At 46.5% G+C, this 22,757-nt stretch overlaps 1 protein-coding gene across 2 annotated transcripts in view; it reads right to left on the bottom strand.

Annotated features, from left to right (window-relative positions):
* Nucleotides 1–19,222, bottom strand: part of LOC138258027 (protein mab-21-like 3) — a 36,083-nt gene extending 16,861 nt beyond the window's left edge. Inside the window, exons 1-3 of one of the 2 annotated variants that reach the window (XM_069205923.1) lie at nucleotides 18,588–19,222; nucleotides 6,750–6,978; nucleotides 1,800–1,950 (exon numbers count right to left, since the gene is read on the bottom strand). In XM_069205923.1, the coding sequence (XP_069062024.1) occupies nucleotides 1,800–1,950; nucleotides 6,750–6,978; nucleotides 18,588–19,137 (930 nt within the window). In that variant the 5' untranslated portion in view covers nucleotides 19,138–19,222. The remainder of the gene's footprint in view (nucleotides 1–1,799; nucleotides 1,951–6,749; nucleotides 6,979–18,587) is intronic. The other variant, XM_069205915.1, reaches the window with a different exon arrangement.
* Nucleotides 19,223–22,757: the final 3,535 nt, after the last annotated feature.

Below are 22,757 nucleotides of genomic sequence, written 5' to 3'. Positions count from 1 at the left end.
CACACTTCGGGGAGGTTAAGCTGACTGACTTTCGGAGCTGCTATCCACCCCCGTCTCTTCTAGGAGACACCAGCCGTACCTCAGTTCTAACACGGACTCCACCACTTGGCCACAGCACATCGGATTAGCCCCTGATGCTCGTTTTCTTCTTCTCATATCAGCATTAATGCTTAGGCACAATAAAACAAGGACCTGCACCTTTGTAGCTTGTTGCGAGGTGCCACGTGCAATCAGCCACCATAGATGCCATGTGCCATCTGCAACTACAAATGCCAGTCACCATCTGACACTGTAGATGCCATGTGCCATCAGGCACCATAGATGCCATGTGCCATCTGACACTATAGATGCCATGTGACACCTGACACCATAGACGCAAGTCACCATCTGTCACCATAGATGCCATCCACCATCTGCCACTACAAATGCCAGTCGCCATCTGACACCATAGATGCCATGTGCCATCTGACACAATAGATGCCATGTGACACCTGACACCATAGACGCAAGTCACCAACTGTCACCATAGATGCCATCCACCATCTGCCACTACAAATGCCAGTCGCCATCTGACACTGTAGATGCCATGTGCCATCATCCACCATAGATGCCATGTGGCATCTGACACTATAGATGCCAGGTGCCAAATTCATCATACATGCCAGATACCATTTGCCAAAATAGATGGCAGGTACCATCTGCCACCATAGATGCCATTCACATCTGCCCCCATGGATGTAATGCACCATCTGCCACCATAGATGCCAGGTGCCGTATGCCCCCATAGATGCCATGCACCATCTGCCACCATAAATTCCAGGCGCCATCTGCCACAAATGCCAGGCACCATCTGCCACCATGGATGCCAGGCACCTTCTGCCACCATAGATGATAGGTGCCATCTGCCACCAGGGATGCCAGGTGCCATCTAGTTACAGGCATGGTCCTTGGGTAGTTGGTGGAGCCTGGGAGGGTGGCTACAGATTTCTATTGTTTTAGCAATTCTTTGGCTTTGGCTAGATCGGAGGGGTTACTCATTCTGTAAGGAGCAGAGAAAGGATGGATATCAGGAGAAATGGAAACCTCCGCTCAGATATGCATAGGATTGGTCATCTACCTCACCTGTGCTGCTTTTAACATTACATTCCAAGGCTGTGAACTGAAAAGACAGCACTGGGAGGAGGTTTGTGGAGAGTGAATATAACCCAAAGGTATGTAAGGGATGCATTATAGCCCTAGGGGAGAAGCAACCACTGAAGGAGGAAAATCTCATTACTGAGTGATTACAAAAATAGCTGCAAATGTGATTACAGTGACACCCTCTATAGATTTAGAACCAGACTCTTGTGTGGGAGTTTCTAGGAAAATGAATGAAAACAAAAAAAATCATAAATCTGAGGTATGAAACTTTAGATGAATACAAAATTGGAAGTCCCATGCCAGAAAGAGATCTTGGGAAGAAAACAGCCTGGCTAAGGTACATGCTCTGGGAATCTCTTGGCTCAATCAGTGAATGCAAAGATCATGAACAGCAGCAATCAGGGGTTGTGTTACCCTTCACCAGAAATAAGTCCATGGGTGTTTCTCTGATAATAATTTCATGTGGCTGTGGAGGTAGCAGAACATCCTCAAGGTATGAACGTTGCAATCTTAGGTTACTGTGAGAGTCGGGTCATGATGAATGTACAGCAAGTGAGGTGTGGGTGAGAGAGGTACCGAGATCATGGCTGATGCTCCTGACTGATTTGAGCGTAACCAGAAAAATGTACACAAAGGAGATGAGAAGACTGCAGACTCACTTTCAGGTGATATGACACCAACACCTTCCCAAACTTGGTCTTCCACTTATCCTCTCTGACCTTCTTCAGGATACGAAGACTGTCACGTCGACGTCCTCCATCTTCATCAATCTTTGCAAGAAGTACTCGTTCAATTCGAGAGAATGAATATCTGACCAATGCAAGCAAAGTACATCAAGTTATTGAAACACAAACAGAGTAGGCCCTGGAAAGATTCCTTACATTATACAATGAGCATGTGAAGATCTTTTAATATGTGCTGAGAGGTTCAGGTTTCTCAACTTTTTAAAATAATCAACATTATATTACCTCCAACACAACTCTTGCCCATCCAGCAACCCATTTGGAAAGCAGAGCCACCCCTGAGACCTCTGTTACATGGGGGAGACACACCCTTCACTGAGCCTATCATTTTTCCACCCCTTCCTAACCAATGTTCCATCTCTGTCCTACTAACCCTTCATGAATCCCTTTTCTTCTCCTGTTCTCTTTTTCCAATCACAGCTCTTGCCTGTCTCCCATTGTATTTACCCCTTCTGCACTTGCTCTGTCCTATGTTTCATCCATTTTGTGGTTGGAATTGCTCTTGAAAGAAATGAGGGCCCCAAAGTAAATGCAATGAACTCCAGGGTCTTTGGATCCTGATGTCCAATTGATCACTCTGGGATCCATCAGGGTGTTCCTCAAATAACCTATTGTCTTCAGTACGAACACGTGCCATGCTATAAAATGCCAGCAGGCTGCAGGAATCTGTATGCCTGCACATTTATGTCGCTAACACTCAGCTAGAATCACCTCTATGTAAGGAGGAAGATATGGATGCCAAAGTATAACCAAGCTATAGAAGATGATACATTCTGGGATGCGTAATAACTATTTTTCTCTCAACACCTCCAAAAAAGAGTTGATGTTTGTTGGTTCTATGCATGCACTACAGACTCTTAGGGCCAGATGTAGCAACTTCTGCATTTGCGATTCCATTGGACCACTGCCTGCTCTGAAAAAACCTTTTGGGCAACATTCACAAAGGGGAAGGGGTCCCATGGGGACCCCTTTCCTTTTGCGAATGAGTTACCACCAGTGTGACACTGGTGGTAACTGCGAATTGCTTTGCGACCGCATTCGCGGTCACAAAGCAATTCTGCATTGCGATGCGAGTCGTAAATAGGAAGGGAACACCCCTTCCTATTTGCGAGTCGCATTCACAATTTGCGAGTCAGTACTGACTCGCAAATTGTGAATGTGCTTCGCAGAAGGCTGTTTGCATGGCGCAAACTGCGATTTTCGCAGTTTGCATCATGCAAACGGCTTACTACATCTGGCCCTTAGTTCTTCATGTGACCTCAAATTTAAAACCCTGAATGTGAAATCCAGCCATCATCCATACATGAAACACAGTTGAACACATTCACAAAAAACTGAGAGAATAATATCCAGTTGGGTCAGCTACAAAAGATCCAAAATGATGCTGCCAGGGTCATCTCACTGTCAGTAAGTTTATGCCTGGCTCCCACATGTACCCTATATTGGCTCATGATGGCATCTAGAAGAAACTTTAGTGAGATAATGTACATGGACCAGGTTCTTCTGTTGTAAGGATCATTTCTTCCAGCACAGAGAACCCTTTTTCCTTTCAGTTTCAAGACATGTGCTATTAAATATGCAGCAAGTGTGAATTGATGTTTCAACAAATGCACATTTCTGGCACGTGTATAATGAATATGTTTGACAAGCAAGATCAATCAAACACACATTCACTGATAAATTAGTGACTATTTAGCTTAGAAACTATTCCAGGAATGTAATACATTTTATGTCTGTTTCCCTTCATAATTTTATTATTTTAATCTCTTGCTTTTAGGCATCTTTCTTTTAGTTTTAGGTGCTTAAGCACATACAGGACATTTTAGCTATGGGGTCTATTTTAGTTAGCCTGTCCAGCTTGTTTACCTTTGGTCCCAAATCTATCCTAGATGATGAAGGTCACCATCTCAGACCATGGATGCTGCCACCTTTGACAATATAAATTATTATGTCATATGACTGTGTCAAAACATTCTTAAGGTGGCATTGCATATTCCATATTCCATCTTACATATTATACAATATATCAGGACTACCACTTGACAACTTAGTGAGGAGAGAAACTTCACCCTGGTCACAGACGCAGATCCAGATGAGCACAGCGCCAGATTCCATTGTGACCAAGGAAGCCTCCAGCGAGACTCCACGAGGCTCTGAGAAGCATTCCATTCTGCCTTCACATACTGGTGTCAGGATTTTATTCTCTCATAGACGCAGTCTCCTTGCTCGCAGTCTCCTTGCTCTTGGCCTTGACGTAACTGACAAGCTATTCCAAGCAGACAACCAACCCTGCCGTTCAGCCTCCGAAACTCAGGCTTATTTTTTATTCCTCTGCTAGAACTAGCATAGCGCTTAGAGACAGCACAGTAAGGAAGTAAGGGCTATAAATTGCAATGTTACGATTTTTCCCTATCTTGATTATAATTAAAAAGCTCAGTTGATCTTTTTTATCTTGTGTGATATTACCAATATTATGTGCACTAGATCTCAACACTTTAAAATAACCATTTTAAAATAAATATGTTGAAATACATATTCCGTTTTTAGTGCTCTTGAGTGTGTAAACCATTAATGAACGATCGTTTGGATTACCGCAGCTCCCTCTTACTAACCCAAAAGCATTGACACCACCTCCTTTATGTACTGGATGGGGTTCTGCTGAATCACTTTTTCACATTCAGCGCTGGTGCAATGAACTAAGTTCATTCGTGCCACTCGTGGGTGTGAAAACAATGTTGAAGAGCTGAGCCAAAAACTTGTGGCCTTATTTACAAGAAACAGATGCATCGTCATTGATGCATCAGATTTCTTGCGCCTGCCGCACATCCCCTAACAACGTCATGGATGTGCTGTATTTACAACACAGAGCTCCATGGCGCACGTTTTCACAGATGCGTCAGAAATTCTGACACATCTGTTGGTGCTAAAGTGATGCATTGCTGGAGTTGCGTCGTTAAACTGACTCAGCTCCAGCAATGTGAGGAGAGTCCCATTGGAAAAAGCCATGCGTCAATTTTATGCCTGGTCTGAGCAGGCAGTAAAATTCTGACACAGTGAAGTCATAAAGTGATGCAGTGAAAAGTTGTAAATTTCACTGTGTCAGTTGTATGTCACTTTTTTAGTGGGATTGCCTACCTTGCAAACAATATTCCCAGCGCAGGTATAATGTGACACAGGGCTTCGCAGACTGATGCATTGGGCCCAATGTGTCAGTTTGTAAATATGGAGTAGTGTAGTACACTGCTAGCACCACCACTGAGTTGAAAAACAATGACGCAGTGGCATAGCAAGGGGCCCTGAGTGTACACAACACTTTGTTGTAGGACCCTGAACACTATTTGAGTCAATTCTCTCCGTACACACCTAAGTGGGAACTTAGGCGGTCATTCCTACCCTGGCGGTCCGAGACCGCCAGGGTAGGGGACCGTGGATGCACCGCCAACAGGCTGGCGGTGCATCCAGGGCAATTCTGACCGTGGCGGTACAGCCGCGGTCAGAAACGGGAAACCGGCGGTGTCCCGCCGGTTTCCCGCTGCCCTAGGAAATCCTCCATGGCGGCGCTGCTTGCAGCGCCGCCATGGGGATTCCGACCCCCTTACCGCCAGCCTGTTCCTGGCGGTTTTCACTGCCAGGAAGAGGCTGGCGGTAACGGGCGTCGTGGGGCCCCTGGGGGCCCCTGCAGTGCCCACTGGCATGGGCACTGCAGGGGCCCCCTAACAGGGCCCCACTAAGATTTTCAGTGTCTGCCAAGCAGACACTGAAAATCGCGACGGGTGCTACTGCACCCGTCGCACGGCTTCAACTCCGCCGGCTCCAGTCGGATCCGGCTTCCTCGTTGAAGGCGCTTTCCCGCTGGACTGGCGGGCGGCCTTCTGGCGGTCGCCCGCCAGCCCAGCGGGAAAGCCAGAATCACCACGGCGGTCGTTTGACCGCGCAGCGGTGTTCTGGCAGGGGTACTTTGGCGGGTTACACCTGTAGCCGGGACACCATCAGACTCCAGACTAAGAAGTGTAAAAAATCTAAAACAAACAGTACACCTTTTCCATGGAGGCGCTCATCAGGACTGCCACAAGACTGCCCGAATTTAGGAAACAGTTGAAGATGGACCACTTTAAAGAACACCACATCACGATGCATTAACAATCCACAAACCAGCTGCCTCCCCTATCACTTATTGCCAGCATGCTTACGTTTGACCCTGTACAGCATGCTACTGCCTTTTGACTAGTTTTGTGCTACACAAATTCCACATACATACTAACATTTTCTGGGGAGGTAAACACTGCTGTCCACGAGCACTCCTTGTATGAGTTGGGCTCACTTACTTGCTCAGTGAAATTCACCAATGACTTCTGCACCACCATCAATCTCAAAAGTAACCAGCTGTCACTGATTAGGGGAGCGAGGTGCACACTTTTGTAGACACAGGCTTCCTATATCATAAGGAGACTGGGGTGGTTTGGCCTGAGATGGCTAGTTCAGTAGAAGGGGTTTGAAAGAGCACAAAAGGAGGTCAGGAGGAAAACAGACAAACCTAAAGTCCTACCAGAAGTGCCTAAGCCTCTCAATTACCCCAGATACTCCCAATATTAAGCCCCCTACACATTTGATTGTTTAATGTGACTTCACTGTCCCATTGCAGGGCTGTATTGTGCACTCAGCACTAACAAAGCCCAGGCTGGTAAGCTGTTAATATGGGGGGAGATTGGAATGAAGTGGATACTAGAACTGTCTTTCTGTGTTGCAGGGGACCATGCAATCCCATTCTCCTCATGGAAGTAGCAAAAAGGAGACCCAAAACCACGTCACAGCCTCGTAAAGACAAGAATCCTTTTCAAGTTATTATTTTTCCAGTCCATCTCCTACCTCCAGTACAGTTTGTGCTTGGCCACCAGGTCCACGCCAGTGTCCTTGATCTCACTGATCTTCTCTGCAGACAGCCAGGACTGTCCAGAACGTGGCCATGGGATGGTCCACCCAAAGAAAGGATTCTTGATGAGCGGCACCAGGTCCACGCTGATCTCCTTCCTATAATAGGTCACCATGAGTGTGACGGCGGGTGTCTCCTTCAGCAGTGGCCGGACTGTTACTGCACCTAGCCAGTAGGAGTGTACAGGTGGGTGGAGGAAGAAGAAACAATAGTTCAAAATGCAGATATCATCAAGGGACTGCAAATATATTGACTCTTCCCAAACTCCTCCTTCTGCCATAAATCTGTACTTACGTACATACACTTACCGTCATGATATATACTGTATATATGCACATGCACACACACACACACACACACACATATATAGTGCACAGATGTGGAGTTTACTATAGTAAACGTATGCTTATGTACATACGCTTACCTTCATGATATGTGTGTGCATATTACATACTAGTTTCTATAGGGAAAGTTTTATTTGACCGTTTGACGAATCTTCATGAAATTTTTCAAAAAACAGTGTCCTATTGGTCTTACTGTGCATGGTAGGTTCCAGGGTGCTTTGTCAAGTGGGAGCTAAGAAAATAGTAGGGGGTGTAAAAAATAGTGGGTTTTCCATGGTAATTTCCATAGGGATTTTGAACACGACTACATCCCGAACCACTCAACAGAGCTACACCCAATTTGGCAGAAAGCTAGCTCTTGGTCCAGAAAGCGTGCTTTTGGTGATTTGGTGTAAATTCATTCAGTAGTTTTTAAAGGAAAAAGAAATATAGCTATCTGGGCGGACCCTAAGCACGGATCTCATGGTGTGATCTGATTGGCTGTCAGTTCTTTAACCAGAAAGTGCTGGCAGCCATTTTGGGACCATATACATGATAGCACCCCGTTAAAATGCATTGTAATGAATGGCAGGCTTTGTGGTTCACAAAAAGGAGAATGTATAACGGGTGATAACAGATTTTAGTTACAATATAAATTATTTGTTGCTAAGGTGATTTAATCCTTCGAAAAAGCCTTCTGCTGCGATTTCATGAATCACGGTTGAGAGAAAACAGTTTTCTCATGATTTCCCCATAGAGGTTATCAGCAGTTTACTACAGTGTTCTAATGAGCAACTAGAGTGCTAACATTCTGAATTCATGCCAAAAGTGTGACACATCTGACTACCATCTTGATGGAATCGAAATGGAATACTGAAAGCATTTTCTACTGAGGATACTGTAGTAAATGAGATTAGGGAGATTCATAACAAATAGGTCTCCCAGGATGGCCACCAGTGAAGAAAGAGCCCAAATGTAGCACAAATATCACCCAAATATAACCCAAGTATAGGCCAATGATAGAAGTGTGCAAAACACTTATTTCTTTTGTTTTCTGCAGTTTTATATAGCACAGACTTGACCCAGAAGTATAGGAATGCTTTACATGAGCATAAGTTACATTACATAAGGACATATTCCTTTTAGGCTTTAGGCAAGGGAAGATTAAGTTATTTGCCCAGAATCAAAGGATGTCGTACCAACCCTAAAACTCAAAGATGCAAAGTCTGCAGCTTTGGCCGTAACGCTACATTCTCTCCCTTAAATGTAACATATAATCAAGTGATCAACTGGATAAAAAAGCACATCAAGATTGCAAATAATTTAAAAGTGCTTTGCCGCTATTAGAGAACTCAGAAACTATGTCCTTGTTTTAGTTTTTTAGTGCACTAACCATAATTTCTATAGGAATAAGACCCTTTCATTTTTATAATTTCTAAAGGATATGCTTTAGGTATTACACTTTTGATTGCATCAAGATGACATCATACATACCTTACTTTGGTAATAAATATAGAATGTCAGCAATCTAGTTGCTCATTACTGTGGGGAGGCAGACATCAGGGGCATGGACTCAGATAATTGCAGGCAGGGGGGAGGGTGCAGTAGCAAAAAGTTGACCACACAGGGCAGGCAGGAGGGGCAGTGGCAGCACTACGGACCATGGAGGGCAGGGGAAAGTGGGGCAGGGGCAACAAACCAACCACGCAGGACAGGCAAGAGAGGCTGTGGCAACATAACAGACCACTGAGGGCGGAAGGGAAAGGCAGTGTCCGTACAATCATACAGGCAATAGAACCGATTCAGGCAGGAGACTCCCGCTGTATTTAAGCCCCAAATGTTTTTTTTATCTGTCTCGTGCCTAAAATCTCCTCTTTTATAATGAAAGTCAATGGAGAAAATCAATTGCACTGTCTTTTTTAAAAACAAAAACTCCAGGGACAGGGACATGCACATGGACAACAGAAAGCAGAGGGAAAAAGGCAAGTAAGATGACCATACTGGGCAGACAGGTGGGACAGTTGCAGCATAACAGGCTATGAAGGGCAAGAGGGGGAGAGTAGGGGCACAACAACTTACCAGGCAAGGCAGAAGGGAGGGGATGGGGCCTGCACATGCAAAACGGAGGGCAGGAGGGAAGGGGTTAGGGCTAGAACAGCAAGGCAGGATGGGCACTGGAAGCACATCACACCAGTGAGACTATGTCATACACACAGACAATGGAGGGAAGGTGGGAGGGGGTTAGGGGCAGCAACCTGACTGCACACGGTAAGTAGGAGAGGCTGTGGCAGCACAGAAGGACATGCATGGCAAGCAGGACGGTTAGTGGCAACACAACGGCCATGGTGGGCAGGAGGGAGGGGGCAGAGGCATGTACAAAGGACCAGGAGGACAGAAGGGATGGGTAGGGGCTGGTCACCAACAAGATAGGGCAGGGGAAGGGGCTTCACAACAGACCATGCAGGGCAGGCAGGAGGAGCAGTTGCAGCACAACAGATCATAGAGGGCAGAAGGAAGTGGCAGCAAAATGGACCATGGAGGAGAGGAGGGAAGAAATAGGGGCATGGAACTTGGACAAGCAGGGTGGAGGTGGCAGGGACAAGAGGCAGCCATCGGACCATGCTAGGCAGGTGGGAGGGGTAGTGACAGCTCAACTGAACACTCAGAGTAGACAGGAGGGTCAGTGGCAGGTCCACAAAACATGGTGTGCAAATAAGAGGGAGCGGGGAAAGCACACAGGCATCAGAGGACAGGGGGAGGAGAGGAGGAGAAGCAAGGTAAGCACAGAGGCTAAGCAGGGGGCAATAATGGGGCATGGAATTAGTCAATGGAGGGCAAGAGAGGAGTACAGGGACATCAAGTTAAATAGAGGGCAGTGGCAGTGCATCGGACAACCAGGGAGGGGGCTAGTGCATGGACTCAAACAAAAGGTAGGGAGGAGGTGGATGGGGCAGGAAGCTAACTGTTCAGTGCAGGTGTGAAGGGAAATAGCAGAACAATGGCTGCACAAGGCTGTAATGAGGGAGCAGGTTCATGGACTTGGACAATGGATGGCAAGGAGGAGGTGGCGCAGGAGCAGCAAGCGTGGGTGCGGGCAGCACAATCCCAGGCCAGGCCCCGCATCCAACTCCCCCACCCCCAACACCATGCATTGCAATGGGCATTTTACTTAACAATAAAAAAAGAGATGTAACATGAAAAAAGTCTTTGACCCCTCCAGGCATAGTATTACAGTTTTGGATTGGTAAAATACCATCAAAGCTAACCTGGAATGAATAAAGGCAACATCTGACGTGTGTTTCACTATCATTATAGCTCTTCAAAGATGTTTAGCTCTTCCAGACACAAGGGAAGATCCAATATAAGTCAAAACAATTATGCAAAAAAGAAGCAAAGAACTCTGGGAAGTTCCCAAGTTTAGGTTTAGCGTAGCTCCTGTAAAGAGCACCCTACAACACCAGTGCAGCTCTGAATCTGTTCACTTCAAATGTCTGTTTTTCTAGCAAAGATTTTAAGCAGAGAATTAGCAAAGTGCCATCCACTGCGAGCTGTACAATAACAAAAGCCTTTTACTATTCCAGGCACAGTATTACAGCTTTGGACTAGAAAACTACCACCCAAGCTAACCTGGGAGGAATAACAGCAATCTATGCCTTGTTATCATTATAGCTCTTCAGAGAGGTTTAGCTTTGTCCAGACACAAGGGAACACCCAGTACATGCCAAAAACTACGCTTTCAGGCTTAGAGTGCTGCAAACATAATGCAAACAAGAAGAGGAAAGCAGCTCCTGTACAGAGCACCCTACAGTACCAGCAACACTCTGAATCTGCTCACCACAAATGTCTGTTTTTCAAACAAAGTTTTTAAGCATAGGATTAGCACAGTGCGAGGCACACCAAGTGTTCTGTGCGTGCCACTCACCTAAATTCCAGGCGTTCGGATGGGGCAATGATACTTACCCAATCCTGGTGAGGACCAACGTGACTGCGAGGAAGAGTATATTGCCCTCTCGCAAGTTCTTAAGGGAAAGGAGGTTTTGGTAAGAGAAAAAAGAGAAAATACCAGCTTCTGCTTTGTAAACTGCAGAATCGGACTACTAGTTTAGTTTTAAGGATTTATAAAGCGCGTAGTGACCCGAAGGCATCCCAGCGCTAAACCTAACCTGACCAGTGCTAGCAATAGGAGAATTCAGAGAGCTACCTACAGAAAAGAATGGTCTTAAGTTTTTTTCTAAAAAGCAGTTCTGAGTGTTCATGACGGAGTTCAGAGGGAAGATCATTCCAGAGACGAGCGGCCTTGGTGGAGAAGGAGTTGGCCCCCCAGGCTCTCTTAGACCGCAAGATGGTCACAAGTCGAGAGGAGGAGGACCTTAGACTTCGAGAGGGGACATAAAGATATAGCCGCTTTCTAAAGAACATTGGACCCTTATCTTGCAGGGCTCTGTGAACAATGCATAGGGTCTTGAAATAAATACGCTGCTTAATAGGGAGCCAGTGAAGTATGGAAAAAGCAGGCTTAGCGGATAAGTGATCGCTCCCTACAATCCCTACTAGACCCTGGACTGCATGTCCTATTGGGTGTCAGGACTGCTGATTTCTCAAAATACTGGGTTGTTGGTTTTTAGGATGCTGGGCCGCAAAAGAATTACTTCATTAATACATTGAATTTGAATAAACTATTGCGAAATTATACATTGTTCACACATTGTGCATATGTTTTGATAAAGCTGGACAAGTCTCTTCCTCTTTTTACAATACTTTCAGATTCTCTGAAGCAATGGCCAAACTCAAAAACAATCCAGTTAATTAAAGGGCTTCTTTGTGTTCTGGTGTGATCGCTTGTCAATAATAGTTTTAATAAACTTGCTTTGTTTCATATCTCCTAATTCTCAGGGGAGTGTTAGTTACAGGAAGCATGTCTTCCCTTAATGTCTGTTTAGCGGTGTCTTGGATTCCCACCCGAACGATAAATCATGCTCGTTCTTATGGTCATAAATTATTCAAAAGACAGAGCTCTTTTTTGTTTCATTTCAGCGATTAATCTTTCTCTACTTTCAAATGAAATTATTTGCATGAAAATTTCAGAAGAACCCAAACTGGTTTTTTTCACCTTTCTTATTTTCTCTCTTTTACAGGAAATAAGGGATCGTCGGCAGAAGACAGAAGAGGAAAGCCGGGACTCCGCAGGAAGCCATTGGAGGGCGAGAATCACTGGAACTCAACTGGAGGCTGTCCGGAGGACAAGAAATGCTGGAACTCGACTGGAAGCTGGTCAGAGAACAAAGAACACTGGACCTCGACTGGAGGCAGGCTGGAGAACAAGGAACTTGACTTGTACTGGAAACAGGTGAGCAGAGCAATAGGTACGAGGCAAAGCAAGGCCTCACATCCTTAAAGAAGCAAATGTACACATGTGCCATTTGGCACTTGATTGCTTGTTAAAAGAAATGAGCAATTGTCCACCTGATTGTGGTACATTTCAATATCACATTGTGCTTTTTTGAAGAGCACTTGATTTGGCAGTTACAGTTGGAGCAGGTGGAAAGGCAGTTGGTTGCGTGTTAAGGAAATGAGCAATTATCCTCCTGATTGTCGCACATGTTCAAAACAGATCACATTGTTAAAAGCACATATTTTGGCACTTACAGTTGGAGCACGTGGAATACAATGTGCATAATCAACAAGCATTGGTTATAATAAATGAGACATTTTACAAGCATTGGTTATTGCAAACTTGATTTTCAAGGATATAATGAATACCCCCACATAAGTCTGGATGTTGCAAGCAACAGCATCTTACTGTAATCGAGCTCTTCGATGTGCTAGTGTACCCAAAACTCCGAGCTGGAAATGGACAAAGCCTTTCGCTATTTCTACAGCAAAGTTGTTAAGCACAGGATTAGCACAGTGCCATCCACATCAAGCTGTAAAATGGCAAAAGCGTTTTACCACTCCAAGTACAGTATTAAAGCTTTGGATTGGTAAAATACCATCCAAGCTAAGCTGGAATTAAGAAAAGCAATGTATAGATCTTTAAGGTACGCAGATGTGGAGTTAAATATAGTACATCTATGCTTACATAAATACACTTACCGTCAGTAAAATAAACAAAGGTTACAGGGATATTATGGTTAGGTTCAGATTTTTCAAAGATGAAACCATAGAAATTCAGCAGTTAGAGTTATCTAAAGTAACTATAATTTGTGCCCTAACGCCCATGGAGGGGGCCCACAGATTGGCTGCTTTAAGGCGCTGGCCACAGGTTGTGGCCAACTCCCCAAAGGCATCAAACCTACAGGCTCCCTCCCTGGGACGCTTTTGGACCCAGGGGGCCACAGGGCCTGGCACATTTTTATGAGGAGGGTGGCACGAGCCCCCATCCCGAGCCCCTTTGGACCCTGGGGACCCCTTCCCTCAGGGCCCACTATTATATTTATGGGAGAGGGAGGCATGCAGCCCCCTTCCTCGGGCCAATATTGGCTTTGGAGATCCCATGCCCTGGGGCCCTGCCATATTCCAAAGAGGTAGGGGGGCACGTGTCTTCTTCAATGGGCTGGTTTTGGCACTAGGGACCGCATTCTCCCAGGGCCCGGCACATTTTTTTAGGGCAGGGGGTACATGGCCTCCCTCCTGTGACTGTTTTTAGCCCTGAGGACCCCATCCCTAGGACCCCAGCATTATATTTATGAGGGACGGGGGACGCAGCCCTCCTTCCCTGGTTGATTTCATCCCAGGGACCTGGCCTTGTTAACATATGGGAGGGGGTATGCGCCCCCCATCCTGGGCCAATTTTGACCACTGGGATGCCATTCCTGGGGTCTGACCAAAGTTAATGAGGAGGAGGAGGAGGGCTACTTGACCCCTGGGACCCTATCCCCTGGCCAATACCTTAATGGTAAGGGACCTGTACGCCCCCCTCCCTGGGCTGATATCGCCCCGGGACCCCATTCCCCAGGGCCCAGCCAACAAAAGAAGGTGCCCGGGTGCACACCCATGGCATTTACCATATCTTTGTTGAGGCCCCGTGGGAGCCCCAAGGCCCAGCGGCCCAGAGCCAGGATTGCTCCTGCCCGCAGGGAGCAGCTACAACTGCTGCTCCCTGCGGGTGGGAGCAATATTCAGATCTGTTCTCTTCTCGTATCACTGTGGGCAAGGAAAGAGATCTGAAGTCCGCTTCCAGCTGCTGGCAGCATTTCTAAAGCTCCGGTCAGCCGGGAGCGGACTTCGTGTTTCCTCTCACTTGACGGGACCTTTGTTATTGCTCCCGCCAATGAGAGCAAACACAGGTTTCTCTGCCTGTGCCAGTGTGGGCAGGGAAACCACTATGTTCCAGGGTTGGGCAGTCTGGGACATAGCAAGAGCCAGCCTTAGGGCATTGGTTCTTCAGGGCCATTAATGGCTCCAGGAGTGGGGCCGCGTGACCCGCCTCCCTTTTGAAATTACGGCTGGGCTCAGGGTACGGAGTCCCCAGGGCCGAAATCGGCCTGTGGAGACACACAACCTACCTCACCATTATTATTATGGCTGGGCCCTAGGGGCAGAAATTGGCCCGGGGGGGGACCGTGTGTCCTCCTCCCAAATAAGTTTGAAGGCTGAAACATGAGGGTGGCTGAGGGAAGCCACAGAGGAGACAGGCGATGAAACTCCAGCTGCACTAGCAAGGAACAAAAAGAAGACTTGTCAGTGCAGAGCCAGAACTGAGGGTGTGCAAGTGTCCTTTTTCTTTATTCTCATGAGTACACCTTCAAATATATGAGAGTTCAGCTTTTCTGCTGTAAACAAAATCCTCTTTTGTTTGATTAAATACACTAAACGTAATAAATCTAGCCCACATATAGGGTACACATGGTCCATGCATGACTTGCCTTAGTTTACTAATAGCTTTGCATCAGGGCAGGAGTGTTTCTCAGTTTATGTTTAAACACTCACTTTTAATAAATATATTACTAAATCATGATGTGGTAGCGCACTGTCATTTACAGACAGAAATTTCCAAGAAATATCCAAAAACCTTCCCACTAACTTGAAGCTTTACTGATAAAACTATATAGTGTATTAACAATAATCTGTGAAAACTGGGTTTCAGAAAATATTTATCATTTACACATCACCAAATAAAGTGTTCTGACTTTTTTTTCATCCTATTAAAATATGACCTCTGCCTCTGAACACAGAGCAAATGTGACAAGAATAAGATTTAAAGGCATCTTAATAGCTATTTCAGTTTCTGACTGAACAGAACACATGTTCTTTGTCCACTTGCCAGAAGGGTCCAGTGGAATCTAAAAACAGCTGGCCCTCATAAAATAAAACAAACTCGCCGTATCCAGTGGTCAGTAGATGTCAGTAGTTTTTTCGAGCCCTGAGTTTGGCGTCAGTACTAACACATCTTACAGGGCCTTCCCTACCTTTAATATAATTTGAGAAGCACTTCTCAGCAGGTATTGGATGAGTATTAACACTCTTCAGAGGGGATGCTAAATGCAGGGACCTACGTCACTGGAGAACATGTTCTGCATGGGTTTCATGTTTTGATCTACTGAGTTCACACCAGTTAAGCCATTTTTTAGTTGAATTACAATTAATGCATGAAGAATGAGAGCATCAAGAATGACAGCATGAAGAATAATAGTATAAAGAATGAGCACATGAAGCAGACTAGTAAAACAGATGTGTGCATGAGGAATGAGAGCAGGAAGAATGACTGCATGAAGAATGAGAGCATGAAGAATGAGGGCATGAAGAATGAAGACATGAAGAATGAGGGCAGGAAGAGTGAAAGCAGAACAATGATGGCAGGAAGAATGAGTGCTTGAAGAATGACAGCAGGAAGATTGAGAGCAGGAAGATTGATAGTGGACAGAATGGGTACATGAAGAATAATAGTAGGAAGAAAAATAATGAATGCATGATGAATGACAGCAGGAAGAATGAGTGCAAGAAGAATGAGAGCAGGAAGAATGAGAGAATGAAGAATGAATGCATGATGAATGACAGCAGGAAGAATAAGAGCAGGAAGATTGATAGTAGAAAGAATGAGTGTATGAAGAATGACAGCAGGAAGTATTAGTGCAAGAAGAATGAGTTTATGAAGAATGCGAGCAGAAAGAATGATAGCAGGAAGAATGACTGCATGAACAATGAGAGCAGGAAGGATGAAAGCAGGAAGGATGAGAGCAGGAAGAATGAGAGGAGGGAGAATGACAGGAAGAATGAGTGCATGAAGAATACTAGCAGGAAGAATACATGCAGGAATAATAAACTTAAGAAGAATCAGTGCTTGAAGAATGACAGCAGGAAGAATGACTGCCTGAAGAATGAGGGCAGGGAAAATAATATCAGGAAGAATGAGTGCATGAAGAATACCACCAGGAAGAATGAGTGAATGAATAATGAAAGCACAAAGAATGTGTGCATGAAGATGATGGCAGGAAAATGAGTGAATGAAGAATGAGAGCATGTGTAATGAGTGCATGAAGCATGCATGAAGAATGAGAGCAGGAAGAATGAGTGAATGAAGAGTGGGAGCATGAGGAATGAGTGCATGAGAGCATGAAGGATGAAAGCAGGAAGAATGAGTGCAGGAAGAATACTGACAGGAAGAATGTGTGCATGAATGGGAACAGGAAGAATGAGTGAATGACTGGGAGCAGGAGGAATGAGTGCATGAAGAGTGATAGCAGGAACAATGAGTGCATGGAGAATAAGAACAGGAAGAATGAGAGCAGCAACAATCCATGCATGAAGAATGAGTGCAAGAAAAATGAGCGCATGAAGACTGAGAACTGGAAGAATTAGTGCATGAAGAATGAGAGCAGGAAGAATGAGAGCAGCATCAATCCATGTATGAAGAATGAGTGCAAGAAGAATGAGTGCACGAACAATGAGTGCATGAAGAATGCTCTGCTCTGGCTCAGTTGGCCTTGTAACTCGTAAATTGTAAATCGCCCACCTCTTTTGGATCTCCCTCACTTCCTGCACTGTGGCACATCGTTTTTATTATCTGTCAATATTCTGAGTTGACACAAGCAGAATAAACTCCAGTATTGGACACTTTCTTAATTTAAACATATGCTATTATTTACGGCTGTACATAGCGCTGCGCATCAGTTTTCGGTGATTTTGGGTGCGACGGATTTTCTTAAAACACTTAGGAGTCATTTACTAGTTTTTGCTGCAGGGCAGTGGAGCAAGTCCCTTTGCTGCGGTGCCCTCTCTCGAAAGGAAAGGGCAGGAATATGCCGTATTAATGAAATACGACGCATTCCTACACCTTCTGCTGGTGCTCAAGTTGGTGCCTAGCGCCAAACGCAGGCACCCTTGCACCATGGTGCAAGGGTGTCTGCGTTGTTGGAATGATTGTTTGTGTGCAGGAAGGCACACCTCCCTGCACAAATACAATCACTGGAGGCTTTTTCCTCTTTCTACAGAATGCAGCACACGTGGAAAGAGGAAACAAGCATTTGCAATGCAACGGGTCTCGCATTTCTCCGAGTTAGAGCTATTAGCAGTTGTAAACTCCCAACTGGACTTTTCTTGCTACATTAAATGGAAAAAAGAGCGCAATTGTGCTGCTACAGTTCACTCGTAGTGAAACCTATCGCTAGACTTCTGCCAAGCGAGATCGCGCTGCGAAAAAAGATAAAAAGTAGTCCACCAGTCGGACAGAAAACTGCGAGCCTCGTATGTTTTGAGTGCTTGGTCGATGCGCTCAAGGAGGGCTAACCACTGGAAAAGGCATGACGTATGCGTGTCTTCCACTAATGAAAGCAAGCGGATTTTAAAAGGCAAGCCCACGAACCAATGAAAGACACTCAATTGACATGGACGGGGCTCCGAGCCCTTTTCTAACTACTAAAGAGTTCTGCAAGCGATACGCATACGCAAGTGCATGCTAGCGCAGGCTCGACCCTAAAAATGAGGATAAATAACGTTTTTTCGCCAGGTTTGAGACATTTCTAGGTTTACAGATCCTAGTAAATCTAAGAATGTGTCAAAACCCATTGGTGTTGTGTGGGAAAACCCACCTAACACCCATGGAACGCCTCCTTGACGCAGAGTAAGGCAACGCGGCGAAATCTCGGCCTTGCCTCACTCCCTATCTTTGAGGCCGTGTAAAGTCGCGCAGGGTGACTTTGGGTCGCCTCACATATATGACTGAGGGGCCTGCCCCAGGGCGCGCCATCGGCGAGGCCTCTGGTAACTGAAGCCCAGGAAGTGCAGAGTTGAGGATGTTAGAGGCATGAGGTGGGATTCAAGACTTCACAGCCTGGTTTCAGTCCCCCATACACCCATGAGCGCAGGCTGCGGGCTCTTGAGAGCACCTCTGTCCAGACACTTTTCATTTTAAAGATGAGGCGCAGCCTCAGGTCACTACGGCCGTGAATGCACGCGCCACACATTCCTGCAGGGCCCATCCCAAGACTTGACTTTATCACCTCAACATCTTACCTTTCTGAGAGCTGACGACCTCACGGACGTGCGTTTTGAAGAGATCCATCACTTTTTCGGGGATCAGCAGGCTCGCGCACCCGGTGACATCCGACCAGCAGTACTGGCGTGATGGCACAATAAGGGTGAAGGGGGCAGAACAGGGCATCACTATGAACGCGGAACCTTCTGGACGTGCAAGAGGGTCACTTCTGAGCATCACAGCCCGGAATGAACCATCGGGGGGCGGTTCAGCTACACCCACTACCGAGGGACCCGAGGGTAAAGGGTGCTCCGCAGGGGGCCCGGGGAGGCCATTCAGCGGCACCAAGAAGTCGAACTCGTTGGGTTCGGACACCTTCAGCCCCTCGATGTAGCTGCCGGACCTCTGAAAGTTAGAGGAGAGCCTGGCATCCCGGGCATGGACCTGGTCCAGGATGGGCTCCAGCTGCGCCAGCACCCCCCGCAGGGCTCGGGCGTTGTCCTTACTGCTGACCAGGACTTGGCCCTTCAGGAAGGTCTCCAGGGCCCGAGGGTCCAGCTGGTCCCAGCATCCTGCCGGCGCGCTCATGTCTAGGGATGGGACAGGTACAGGACGCACCTTGCCTCAGCTCCTGCAGGTATTGCTGGTGGGGGGACCAGGAGGCCGGCTTATATACCGACACCGCAACACTTTCACTTTCGTTTCCGGGGAGACTCTACCTGAACTGGTAACGTCATTAAATAAACGTAAAAAATGCCGACGGCCAACTGGCGGCTCCTAAGGCAGGCATCCAAGAGGGGGAGGTGGGGGGGGGGGTTGGTGTTACATTACATCCCCCTAATAAATGTATTTTCTAATAAATAGTTGGGTACAGGTGCTTTCAGTCTGGTATGGTGAGGTGTCAGTGGGATTTCACCAGGAATGTTTACGCACACACTAGCTCCCTCTCTCTTTGGAAAGAGAATGGCAAAAATGTTGATCTTTTCACGAAATAATGTGCTGTATCTCACTTACTACCCATCAATCCACATTCCTCCCCCTTCCCACTGCCCCTTGGGCCCCTCTTGTGCCCCCTGCTTGTCCTATAATGTATTTTAACATTATGAGGTATATTTATTTACTAAGATTTTGAGCCCTGTTTGCATCACAAAACAGATGGAAATCAACTCGATTTTTTTCCCAACTTATTTTCGCTGGAAATTCACTTGAAAGCAATGTAAACAAGTGCACCGCGCTGCTTTGTGTTACTTCGCACCAAGAGGGCGTTCCATGGATGATACATGGACGTTCCCATGCAACCATCCATGCTTTTTGACGCAAAACCCTGTTTACTAAAAAAAAAGAAGGTTACATCAAAAAATAACGCTCATTTCCAATAGCCACTATCAAGGACAAATGCTTTTCTTTCTCCTTTCTTTTCCGACTTTGCATGTGTGCTGCTCTCTTCAGCACATACACAAAGTTGGAAAAGTTTTTAAACTTAGTCTAATCATTGTATTTTCTACTGGAATGGTGCCCTTCCAGTACAAAACCTATGCTAGACTCACGCAGCCACCCTTGCACTATGGTGCAGAGGTGTGTGCATGACGCACGGCTCCCTGATTGTGCACCGCCGCTAGGGAAAGGGGAGGAGAGAGCCATAACTCTGTAAATACGGTGCTCTCCTGCTCTCTCCTTCTCATGCAGCGCACCATTTTTGGCTGCTGCCTTGGGTGAGAATTTGGTACATTCCATTGTATGTCACAAAATTTTTACATTTTACAAATAAACTATTTCCAGGAAAGACACGTTTTGGCAAAGCCCATATATTTGACTTTGTGTAGTGCTTGAGCAGACAGACGTTTCTCAGATCATACGTTCATGCACAAATGCAGAGTAATATACCTAAAGGTAACCATGACACACAACAAGACGGGTACAGACACCTGCCCGGACCAACAGGCCTTTATATATGCACACAGAACTCCAGACATGTTATATTGGCTACCTTTTTAGTGCTTTATGTGCCTCGTAGCACTTGAAATTACAGAATGAAACGGTTAAAATGAATGAGGAAACAGTATCTGAGCCTTGTGAATGGAAGGAACCTTTCCAAAATAGATGTGTGGGATGTGTGGTTTGTGATATTGGTACATTTGTGAGGAGTTGGAGTGATAGGGGTGGGGGAGAGGGCGGGGGTATGTGATAGCATGCAGGTAGGGTGGGGGATGTAATAGTTAAGATTTACCAGAGTCCATTCCTCCACCGACTCCTGCGAGGCCCTCAGGATGCAGAATTGCCAAGACCTGCTCCTCCCATGTTGTTAGTTGTGGGGGAGGAGGTGGGGGTCCGCCGCCAGTCCTCTGAACCGCCTGGTGGTGTCTTGAGACCACGGAACGCACCTTCCCCCGTAGGTCGTTCCACCTCTTCCTGATGTCGTCCCGATTTCTTGGGTGTTGTCCCACTGCGTTGACCCTGTCGACGATTCTTTGCCATAGCGCCATCTTCCTTGCAATGGAGGTGTGCTGCACCTGTGATCCAAATAGCTGTGGCTCTACCCGGACGATTTCCTCCACTATGACCCTGAGCTCCTCCTCCGAAAACCTGGGGTGTCTTTGCCATGCCATGGGGTGGTGTAGGTGATGTGTGGGGTGGTGTGTGTGGTGTTAAGTGTGGTGATATGTAGTGGTGTGTGGTGTTTTGTGCGTGGAAGTTGTGTGGGTGATGGTGTTGTGTGCCTGTGGATGCTAGTTTGTGGATGGTGGTGTCTCTCTCAGGCCTTCTCTCTGTAATATCGGTCGTAGGGGTTTGTGGGTGATGTGGGTGTGTGTTTTATATTGTAATAGGTGTGTGGGAGTGGTGTGTGTATGTGTATCAGGTGTGTGTATTTTGAATTGTCCAATGTGGCGGTGTTTTTTATGTGTGTGTGTATTTTGAGTGCGGCGGCGTGTACCGCCAATGGAATACCGCGGTTGAAAGACCGCCGCGTGGATTCGTGTGTCGTGATAGTGTGGCCGTATTTATGTTGGCGTGACGCTGGAGGTTTTGTTTTTGCCAGTTTATCACTGACCTTTGGTGTGGCGGACTTGTGTGGGTGTCTGAATTTTGTCGGATTCCGAGATGTGGGTCATAATAGCTGTGGCAGTTTTCCACAGCCGCGGCGGTGTGTTGGCGGTCTTCTGCACGGCGGTAAGCGGCTTTCACCACTGCCAATGTTGTAATGACCCCCTAAGTGTCCTGGCCTTAGTCGATTAGCCACCAAGAAGGATGCAAGGACTTGGAGAAGTGGCCCATATTGGTGAGTCTTGGGGGTGACCAACTGTGAGATATGTCTAACCACCAATTAGGTTAACCTGAGAAGATGTGCAATAAGCTGTGTTCTGAGGGGCTGGCTGAACAGGGTATCAAGAGGCTGTCACCTCCAGGCTACAGACTCCATTCCCAATGAAAGTTTGGAATGTTGAATGTCTACTACACTGTTCTCAGTATAATACGTCATGCAGATTTGTACAGTGCACAGTCACCCGGGAGGGTATCCTGGTAGTAAACAGGTGTGAGTCCAACCAAACGCAGGCCCTAGTGGGACTACTCAAAAATCAGTTCTTTAACTTCCTGCGGAAATCGAGAAGTGAGCAGGTGGCCGCTATGTGTAAATGGCAGGTCATTCCACGTTTTAGGATTGATGTTGGAGAGGGCTCAACCACCACTGTAAGTATGAGATGTGGGTGGGGTGTGAGAGTGTCACATGCTGCGGAGAGGTCTAGTAGGATGAGGACCATGGTGTCCCCTCTTCCCAGAGTCATGCAGATGCCATCCGTGGTGGCGATAAGGGCAGTTTCCATGCTGTAATTGGGCTTGAAACCAGACTGAATGGTGCTGAGTAGTTGGTGGACATTGAGGTATTTGTTGAGGTCTCTTTCGATGATTTTCTCTAAGGCTTTGGCCAAAAATGGTAGCAGGGATATCAGTCTGTAGTTGGTGAGTGATGAAGGCTCTGTAGAGGGTTTCTCCCTAAAAGGGGGGGCAGGTGCATGTTTCCAAGCATCTGGTAAGGATGCAGAAGAGGTGGAGGTATTCATGATGGGTATGAGCATGGCACTGATGGGTTGCAGCCCTCAGGAGTAGGAGTGGTGGGGGCAGGGGGCAGATGGGGCCTGTGTGGGTGGACGACATGGTGGTTTCCTCTGGGGTGATGACAGGCAATGTGGTTAGCAATGGTTCTTCGGATA

This window comes from Pleurodeles waltl, chromosome 1_1, assembly GCF_031143425.1.
Source record: "Pleurodeles waltl isolate 20211129_DDA chromosome 1_1, aPleWal1.hap1.20221129, whole genome shotgun sequence".
Classification (NCBI taxonomy): Eukaryota; Metazoa; Chordata; class Amphibia; order Caudata; family Salamandridae; genus Pleurodeles; species Pleurodeles waltl.
This window is presented reverse-complemented; position numbering and strand designations above follow the sequence as displayed.